This window comes from Gavialis gangeticus, unplaced genomic scaffold (genome assembly GCF_001723915.1).
Source record: "Gavialis gangeticus isolate Ggan-Ray unplaced genomic scaffold, GavGan_comp1, whole genome shotgun sequence".
Classification (NCBI taxonomy): Eukaryota; Metazoa; Chordata; order Crocodylia; family Gavialidae; genus Gavialis; species Gavialis gangeticus.
Genome location: NW_017729034.1, coordinates 12,808,266 through 12,818,669, shown reverse-complemented (window position 1 = coordinate 12,818,669; position 10,404 = coordinate 12,808,266). Strand labels below are relative to the sequence as shown.

General features: G+C 46.9%; 1 protein-coding gene across 1 annotated transcript in view; it reads left to right on the top strand.

Moving 5' to 3' along the window:
• Nucleotides 1–10,404, top strand: part of SPAG17 (sperm associated antigen 17) — a 469,533-nt gene that overhangs the window by 211,303 nt on the left and 247,826 nt on the right. The window contains exons 18-19 of the mRNA XM_019526871.1: nt 3,495–3,682; nt 8,388–8,482. Coding sequence (XP_019382416.1) covers nt 3,495–3,682; nt 8,388–8,482 — 283 coding nt within the window. The remainder of the gene's footprint in view (nt 1–3,494; nt 3,683–8,387; nt 8,483–10,404) is intronic.

Here is a 10,404-nt window from a genome sequence, read left to right as displayed (position 1 = left end):
TTCCGACCCTAAATCTATGAAACTATGAAACTATGAAAAAAGGCTGTGAGAGTTTGCAAAATTTCTGAGATAACAGGTACTACCAGGGGGCTGTGCACTGTGCCTCAGATCAAGGGACCAGGATAAGTCAGCAAGGCAGGATCTGGCACAGGCAGCCACCAGCTGAGCTCAGTGTTCCCACTCACTCTGTAGGGGCATGTGGGCCACTTGGTGCTTGCTGCAGGCAGCTTGCCTCCCCTGCCCCCCTCCCAGGCTGGGCAGTACTTGCCACCGGTGCTCCAGATCCCCTCCCCCACTTCTCCTCTTCCAGGCCAGTAAACCACCCTCTTCCCTGTGCAAGCTGTACATTCCCTGTACATTGTGCTCTGTGTGCCCGCTCTTCCCATGCTACCCAGGCTCAGGGGGTATATGGGGCTCTCAGCCAACCTCCCAGGAGTCCTTTTTGGAGAGGCAGCTCGGGGCAGGCCCATCCCAGATGTGGCCTGCACCCTGAGCGTACCCCTATTGAGTGCCCTGGGTGTGCTACAATGAGTTTTTTTCACACACCGAGGGGTGCCTGGCCCACTACTCCCTGCTGCTTCTGATCACTTTGGTACCCTGGGCACACTTAAGAACTGGGCGTGAGACCCTGAGCTTCAGTGGTACAGCAGACAAGCCCACACTTCCCTCCAATGTGTGCCACCACCTGTAGGGGTAACTGTACCTATCCTATGCATCCCTGCCTCCTGCAGCTGAGGACAACATTGCCACAGGTATCAACACATTTCTCCACATGTGAGAGGCCCGTGACTGCCTTGCTGAGGGGGCACTGACTGCTCAGTAAAGTTTTGCACTGTCTCCCACTTCCCTGCATGCTGTGGTGGGGAACTTTGGAGACCAGGGGGAAGCTCAGCCAGGCTGAGTAGTGAGTGGGGGCAGGCATGGAAGGAGAGGAGACCTCCTCCCAGTGTGGGGCTTACTGGATAGGCATGGCAGGTGTCCCTAGCAGACCAAGTCTGTCCCCTCTGGCAGCAAAGATATGCAGCTCCTGCCAGCATCCTGAGGTTCAGGGGCATAGCGCCAGGCTGGCAGAGTAGTGGTCTCATCCAGGAAGGAGCTGGAGCTCATCAGGGCAGGTGTCACCATCCCCAGGCTGTCTTCCTGGGTGGGGCTGTACACCCAGAGTTGGCATGGCAGGTATTGGCCCAGGCTTTCAGAGCTGCTGGAAAGAGGCCGGGGGCAAGGAACTGGAATGTGCCCCTGGTGCCTTGAGGGGCCTTCCTTCTTAGAAGACTCACTGCCACTACCCGGCCATGGCAGAGGCTCTGTCAAGCCACCCATGCTGGAGAAGATGGCACAGCTTCACCTAGGTCCCAGGGCATGAGGATATGGTTCAGCTGCTGCACAAAGGGCATGGTCCTGCAGGCAACCCCCAACCAGCGGTTGTAGTAAGTGATGCAGACCCACTGCATCTGCAGGGCCTTGACCTTTATGCAGCACTACCATGCCAACCAGTCATGCCCACAGTCCTGCATGCAGCCTGCCAGGGACTTATAGATATGGATGTTGGTGTGCCCACCCTGGGCAAATTGGTTCTGGATTCAGTGTAACCCCACAACTCCATGAGGACCAGTTGGGCACCCAGGACACTGTATGTTGTCAGAGATGATGTCCTAGCTGCCTGTGGGAGGGTTTGGGATTGAGAGAGTGGTCGGGAGTAAAAAGGTAAGAAAGGTTTATTGACTTAACAAACACACAGCTATGCGTAGTATAACAAGAGGACAATGACAGACAATAACAATTCACATCAGCAACTTATCAGCAGTCCCCTCTGATGCCTGATGTACAACAAGTTCCTCTTCTATAAAGCTCAGCAAAATCAGGCGTCCCCGATCTGCAGTGTCTGAGGAGTACCAGGAAGGACCCTGGTATTCAGTCCTCAGGCTCCTCGAGATCCACTGGCCCACTGAATCCAGGTCAGCAGCTAATCTTTAAATTAGTAGCTTCTCTCACAATGCTGCATCTTCCTTCTGCTGATTTCCAGATGTGCTAGCCAATTTATAACTTCTGAGCTACGCTGTTGACTCACAGCCACACACTCTTACACTACGAACTTTTTTTATGACTGACCAATAGCAGTATAAGGCTTTGCATTTTCCTAATAAGGTTAATTTTAATTGTGTCACTACATACAAGGCCTTACTACTTATGAGGCCTCACTCCTTTTACTTTAATTAAATTCTTAGCAGCAACATACAGCTCACAATGTATGAACAAACAACAAGAAACATGTGGTCTAATCCTCACAGAGTGTTCAGCAAGCACCTTCACCACACAGACACAATGCTCAGCTGTCACAAGATGACACTAGCATGGCTCCATCAATGGCCCTCAGGGGCTGCAACCGAGAGTTCGGGTGCTGCCAGGCCATAGCAACTGCTTATGGTGCAGGGGCACAGTTCGTGGCAGGCAGGCAGGCAGGTGGTGGGGCTGACCCAGGGATCAGTGCCAATCTCCATGCAGGGCACAGGGCCACTGCTGCAGGACCTGGTGGCCAGAATGCAGGCAGCAGGTGGCAGAGGCTCCAGGGTCACCACAGTGTTTTAAAGGCCAGGCTGGAGCAGGCAAAGAGCCTCCCCAGCCCTGGAGCTGGAAAGCTCAGCCCCATGATACTGGGGCTAGCCTGAGGGTGGGCCCCTGGTGGCGGGGCTGAACAGGAGCAAATTTGCCCACAGTTAGCATCTACACATGTGCTACTGCATAGTAATTACTGTGCAGTTAATCTGCTACCTTCATTTGCAGGTAACAAACTAACTGCACAGTAGACTCATTTACTGTGCAGTAAACACATGCACATGTAAACAGTGATGCTTTATTGCACAGTAAATTAGTCCACTATGCAGTAAAGCATCTTGTGTAGATGTGCCCTTTGAGTGGGGAGCTGGACTAGATGATCCATCATGTCCCTTCCAGCCCTATGATCCTGTGAAAAAAAAGAATTAGAATTTGGTGCTGCAGGTATGCCTAATAGTACATATACATAGGATGTAGATTCTAAGTAACTAGTTAAGGCAAAGTCAATTTCTGAGGGCGAACAAAAATCAGGAGTAACTATGCTGATATCAGTATACTGAAGTCACATCAGTGTGAGGGGAAAATAATGTTCTGATCCTTCTTTACTGACCCTCTTCACAATTCAGTGAATCAGTGGTGATTTACAGCTAGCTTGATTTTCTTTGAAAATTGATCCTTTCTGAAGGAGGGGTTTCTCATGCACTTTACAGAAAAAAGACAGAATTTGAAATATAAATGCATTAGGAAAAGATTAGTAAGGGAAAAATAACCATTTTCATTTCAAAAAGCTGGTAAACTTCACCCTGAGGTTATGGGAGAGTACTCAAATATGCAGTTAAGAAGTCAAATAAAGGGTAAAACATAATCTTTTTTTTTATCTGACACCATATTCATGATACAGTATTTTTTATTGTTAATAGAACAAACATGGTTATTTTCAGAAACTACCTGGAGCTAATTGCCAGTTCAGTTGAAGACTGGGTGATGAAGGAAGAAGCCAAATACCAGGAAGAAAAAATAACTAAGGAACTAAAAGCCTTAACATTTGCTGAAGTAACAGCAGAAAGACCTTCTGAAGCTAAATCGTCTACCTTTGCTCTCAGAAAAACTGGTTCTCCCAAAACCAAAAGTAGGTGTGTTTCTATTTTTGTCATAGTAAACTGTTTCCAAACACTCAGTGCTAAAACCCAAATTTGTTTAGAGTAATATTCTGAAAATTTTCAATGAGAACCAATTTTCACCATATGAAGGCATGTGAAAATGTTTGATGGTAAATTATGTTTGCTTACATTTTAAAGTACTGTATTTACTCAACTAAAAGATGATGTTTAGTGAGTTTTAGCCAATTAAGTTTAAATAGGCCTCCCATAGTGGCACTGGGGAATGTACAGCCCGAGATGCCTAGTAAACTTTACTTCTGCTTAGAGCTGTGTGTGGGGGGGGGAGTCCTTTCAAATCCAGATTAGAACTGGTCTGATAAATGCTGAGCTGGGTGTGTGTAAATGTGGCTTGATTAGCATTTAGAGCACAGATTCTCCATGATGCAGTGCTCCCCTGCTTCTCTGATCCCAGAATTCACTGTGGTCTCTGCTTCGGGCTTTCTGTTCTCCATCTCTCATGTAAATGAATGGTCATCTGGTTCCATCTCAGATGCAAATGAGACCTAGGGCAGTTGTTTCGCTTTTGTCACCCTTATCTGGAGGGTTTTAGGTGTGTATCCCACTGCATCTTAATCAGTTTCTGTTTAGGTAGAGGAGGGGAGGGGAGGAGGGATTCTTTGTGAGTCCGACAGTCTGCGTCCTGTATCAGGGTTCCCCAAGAACATGGAGTTGAGAGGTAACAGCAGGGAGCTCCCAGACTCCACTTCATGGTTGCAGGGCCAGCACTGGGAAATCCTTATCTCCCAGCCCAAGTCCTGCAGTCTCCTTATCTCCCAGCAACAGCTCTGTGGTCATGGAGCCAACACTAGGCTCAGGCTGAGAGAGAAGAATCTCCCAGCCTAGATCCCATGACCATGGGGCTTGTGCTGGAAGATAAGGATCTCCCAGCACCAGCCTTGTGATTGCAGGACTTGGGCTGGGGAGATAAGGATCTCCCAGTGCCGGTCCCACAATCGGAGAGCAGGATCTGGGAGCTGCTTCGTGCTGGGGCAGGGGGACATTGTCCTTGCCTGGGTTCTGGTGGCAGAGCGCACCCCAGCATCAGGCAGCTCCCAGGGACAGGGAGCAATCTCCTGACCCCTACTGCTCAGTTGACCAGGAGCACAGTTTTTCCTGGTCAGGCGTTTACACATGCACTACTGCACAGTAAGTAATCTCAAGTAAATTTGCTACTTGCATTTACAGGTAGCAAATTTACTTGTTGAATAGAGCCAATTACATAAACACTTGCATGTGCAGATGTGGATGCTTACTAGACACTAATTAGCTCTGCTGCACAGTGAGACCTCTCATGTAGATGCGCCCGGTATATAGTTTAGAAGGATTCTTTTGTGAGGGACAACCAAAATCAGAAGTCAGAAGCTACAGGTTATAAACTAGAGGGTAAGCTGGGGTCAGAGCAAGGTTTTGAGAGGTGGGGGTTTTGAGCAGCATGTGTGATAATTTATGAGCAGTCAACAAAATCCCAAGGTCTGTTATTTTGTCAAGAAGTCATATATAGCAAAAGAATCACGTGTGACTTGTCAGTATTTTGTCTATGCTTTATAATAGGGCTGTGCAAAGCTTTAGTCCCTGATTTGATTCGGCCTGATTTGGTAGCTGAATCTCTGAATCCAAATTGAATCAGAGGACCCTTTAATCTCTCCAAATCGAATCATAACCCTCCAAATTGATTTGAAGAGATTCAGAAAGATTCAGTGATTTAGACATACAGACAGCTTTAAATGTTTTTTCTACATACCTCTAGGTAGCAGGGGCTTGTGAGTGCTGCAATGCTGGAGCACATGGAATGTCCCACAGAAGCATGGGAGACTCCCCAGCACGCTCAGCAGCAGACCCAGAAGTGGACCAGTAGCACTTCCAGTCCACTTCCAGATCTGCCGGGGAGTGCACTGCCCTTCCCAACACACACACACACACACACACCCTTTCTGCTCGACGACTGGTGCCTCCTGGGTCGGGGGTGACAACTGGGGTCCCTCTGCAGCCAATCACCGAGCTGGGGAGGCGTGGGGGGCTCCCCTAGCATGCTCCCTGGCAGACCTGGAATTGCACCAGAAGTACTTCCAGTCCATTTCTGGGTTTGCTACCGAGCACATGGAGGGCCCCACTCCCCCCACCTCACACTCCTGTGGGATGCTTCATGTGCCCCACCATTGCAGCGATCACGAGCCACGCCTTGTACCTTAAGGTATGTAGAAGCAACTTTTAAAGCTGTGTCTATGTCCGAATTGCTGATTCTCTGAATCAGCATCAAATCTTCAGATTTGGATTCGGCTGAATCAAATCAGGGACATTGATATCAATTAATAAATCAAATCACTGTCCCTGTTTTGGGTCAAATCCCAACCTAAAAGGACCCACTTTGCACACTCCTGCTTTATAATCTTTTTATCTTTGGGACCTTCTAGCACTAGAAGGTTACATAAAACGAGTGGATGTAGGATTTTGAAATGGGTAGGTGCAACAGCTCCACTTCCCCTTTTAAAGCAGATAAAATATACATTTGTGCATACCCTGAGTTACCACAGTTAAATGTGGGACCCTCAAAAATAGGGAAAACTAGGAAAGAAACCATTTTAAAACTAACAATCATTTTTTTCATTTCACATTTTTCATTCTTTCTTCTGTTTACTAATATCCAAACTATTTATTTTCCATTAGATAAAGCTGTGAAACCATAAAACCAAGTTGAGGACAGTAAAAGTATTTCTCTTACAACAGATTTTGATGGTGTTAGCACAACATTATTGCTCGTCTGGCAGCATCTGTCTTGTCCTTTGGCCCCATCATTGCAGTATCTCTGAATCTGCCATTACAGTTGTTCTAGGGTTAGGTTAGCCAGCTAAAGCATTGGGCCTTAATCCTAAAATAGCAATAATAATAAAATGTAAAACCTGGTGTTTATACAGCACTTTTCATCTCATCGTAACAACAAAGCTAATTTTAAGAACAGTACCTGCAACTGTAAGTCCTTATCAGCAGGAAGCAGGTCTTTATATGTGTAGGTGCTGTGGCAGAATACCATCTCTGTCACTCCCCAAACTTTGCTATGTGACAATTTGGTTACCCTGGTCACTGCAGAGGGCATACGTCCCATGGGCTCCAGGTTGTAACCTGGGTTGTCACCTGAGCTGGATACATTCCTGAGGGAGGGGGGAAATGTGCTCCCTCTGACTATGTGATTGGCATCACATACCTGGCTGGGGGGCTAAAGCTCCCTATTGTTCTAAGCAATGCCAGCCTGACTGGAAGGGGACTAAAGACCTTCCAGTCTACCCAGCAACCAGTGATGCAGTTCAAAATAGTTGGCTGGCAGCCAACAGTTGCTGGCCTTCATTGGATCAGGTAAATGAGGTCATAAGGTCTATATAAGTTAAGGACTGCCCAGGAGGAGGCAGTGGCCATGATGAAAACTCAGAGAGAAGCTGGACCATCTGAAACTTACTCTGTCTCTTGAAACTCATGATCAGTGAACTGCCTGCCTCCAGAGGGAACCTCCACCTGCCTCTGGATGATACTCATGAGTAAGCTACCTGAGATCTAACTAGATATGTAGCTTACAGTGACTCAGATGCACGATCAAAGGCTACCATGCCACTTTGCTCTAAGGCAGGGGTGGGCAAAATGCAGCCCGGGGGCCAGATGCAGCCCGCCAGGACATTCTATCCGGCCTGTGGGGCCCCTAAAAAACTTAGAAAATTTATATTAATCTGCCCTGGGCTGGCTGTTATGCAACCCTTGGTGGCTTGCCGAAACTCAGTAAGCGGCCCTGCGCCCAAAATAATTGCCCACCCCTGCTCTAAGGGATTTCTCTGATATGCTCTACCCTGTACCCTATTCCAAACCTACTCCTTGTAACCAATAAAGTTCTCCTTTGTACCTAGCATAGGAGATTTATTGGGAGAGGGTCTAAATTATGGCTTGAGGTCCCCTTGGTTCGGGTGACTAAGGGATACCACTATTTGTGCTTCAGACTGTGGGAAGTACCCCAAGTTCTTGCAGTGGGTCAGGTACCCTCAAGGGCTAATAGACCTGTGTTTCCCAGAGGGCACAGGTCAAGGATCAGCCCAGACTCTGGTTGGTGGCAGCATTACCACCAGACCAATGGGTGTGCTCCAGGAAGCAGGTCGGCCAGATGTGGGGCCCACCCCCCTGCAGGGAGGCACTCGGAGCCTAGAAGGTGGTCACGCACAGTGAGGTGGGTGGCTCAGTGCAGGAGCACCTCCTACTGGCCCGCCACAGGCGCATCTACTCTTGCAAATACTAAATGACTCTGCAGTACCTGCCAGTATTGTGCAGTCCAGCAGCACATGGGTCATTTTTGACCCTACTGCACAGTAGCAATGCGCAGTAGTGACAGTGTCATGGTTGGTGCCTGCCAACGCTACATTGCCATAGCATCTCATGTAGACGTGCCCTATGTGTAGTGACTAGCATACCAGAACCCTGATAATGATGGGATTTCAGGGCATTACTGTAATATAAATGTTAAATAATGATGGTTGTGAGAAACAAGTGTCTCTGCCCTGTCACCTTTCTAAACAGAGGGACAAAGGAGTTGAAACATGGAATCCACCCTGGCCCTCCCACTGAGCCAGGAATTCTGTTTTGCTTTTTTTAATATTACCAATACATTGATAATTTTGCTTATTTCTTTCTCATTTCTCAAAGGCAATGCTTCAAGATCTGAAAGTAAAGGAGAGATAACTCCAGAACTTCAACCTGAGAAAGAAAAAAAATATTTTATCAGAGAGGGTTCTCTCAAGGTGAGCCAAAAATGCAAAAAAAATCTTCTGAAATAAACTAATTATTGTAGATGAGGGACAGTAGAATTAACTTCATTAATTCATATATTTGTTGTCTGACCATTTTAATTTTTCTTATTCTTGGTTCATTATTGTTTGTTTATTTTGCTTATCTTTTATTTTGTTGCTTTGACTATAAATATTTAGGGAAAGATTGTTGGGATTGCATAAGATAAATATTCCTTTGGAAGTGATGTGGTGATGTTCTTGCTGTGATAGTACAGGAGATATGTGAGAAACAAGAGTTCTTGTGGGTGATATCTGTTATTGAATTAACTGTATGGTTGGGATAGACATAGGCAAACTTTTAGGTATCAGAGTACCCTTTGCTGTGTATACCAACAATACAGTTTGGTTCAATAAAAGATATCACCCACAAGAATTCTTGCCTTTGGAAGTAATAATGATCAATGGTGTCTAGCTTTGGTTGCTTATACAGCTATTATCGTTGAAATCACTATGGCCCAAATACATAAATTTAATCACATAAAGCCAGGCTCATAAAAATATATAAGCGCCCAAAACAGGACTTAGGCTGACTTTAGGTGTCTGTATCCAAAACGTATTTAAAAAAAAAACCCTCCTGAGTGGCTGCCTAACCATGGAGCTGACTGAACTCACTAGGCACTTCTTCTTTAGACCTGAAGGTTTCCCTGGACTTGCAGTTATGCTTCTTCACGTGCCCAGAATTGACCAGGTCTAAGAAGTTAGGTGCCTAGATCCCACCTAAGTGACATTTGGATCCAAAATCTAGGCCAAGCAGCACCTAAACTCCTAAGGGGTCCAATATGGTAGGTATGTTTGGAGCAGGGATAACACAGGTCAACAGGATTGTTCTCCTAACAAAATGCATTCCTAGCTGTTTCCTTTTTAAAACATAATTGCTGATGGAAGACAAGGAAAGGGAAATGGTAGTGCCAACCTTTTATATAATGCCTGCTAGTAAAAGCAGGAAACTCAACTGGAAAGAGGGACACCTAAGAACAGAGGTGGGCAATTTTTTCAGCTGGAGGTCTGCTTAACCTGTTTTGGTGAACTGTCAAGGGCTGCAAGGTGACAGGTGCCCCTTGCCCCCCACTCGCCATCTTGGGACTGGACATCCCACCCCAACCCCTGCCCTTGCCCTGGAAGTAATTAATTTTAGAGGGAGGATGCTGCCATCTTGAAACTGAAAAAAACCCTAAATCGTATACTAAAAAAAAATCAAACATCTACTATAACTTATTTTAATCTTATTTAAAAAAAATATTTTGTCCTGATTTATGTGAGTTTGTGTAGTGTATCTAGAGGCAATTCCATAATAGCTCAAAATAGTCTTACTCTTGTATATTGTGTGAGGGGGTGTAAGAGGGTGTATGTGGAGTGTGTGTGGTGGGAAAGTGTGTGTGGTGGGGGGTGGTGGGGGTATGGTGAGTGGGGGCATGGGGCAGTGTGGTGTAGTGTGTGAGGAGTGTGGTGTGAGGTATGTGGTTGGGGTGGGGGCTGCAGGACGGTGTGCATGTGGGGGGTTGTGGGGAGTGGGTGTGTGTGGAAGGGTCTAAGTATGTGGAGAAGCATGGTGAGGTGGAGGGGTGTGGGAGTGTGTGGGGGGCTGTGGGAAGGTGTGGAGTTATGGTGGGAGGGTAGGGGTGTGCATGGGAGGATGTGGATGTGTTTGGGGATATGCTGTGGAGTGCCATGTATGGGAGAGTGTAGGTGTGTGTATGTGTGGAGGGAGGTGTCCTTGGAGTCCCCAGAGCATGCCAGTCTCTGAATCTGCATGTGGTGGCAGCAAGCCAGACCAGCTCCACCCAGCCCCACAGCACGCAGCTCCCCACACTCCTACCCAAGTCCCTGGAGATAGGAACAGACAAGAGAGTAAACATATTCACCGACTCCCGATA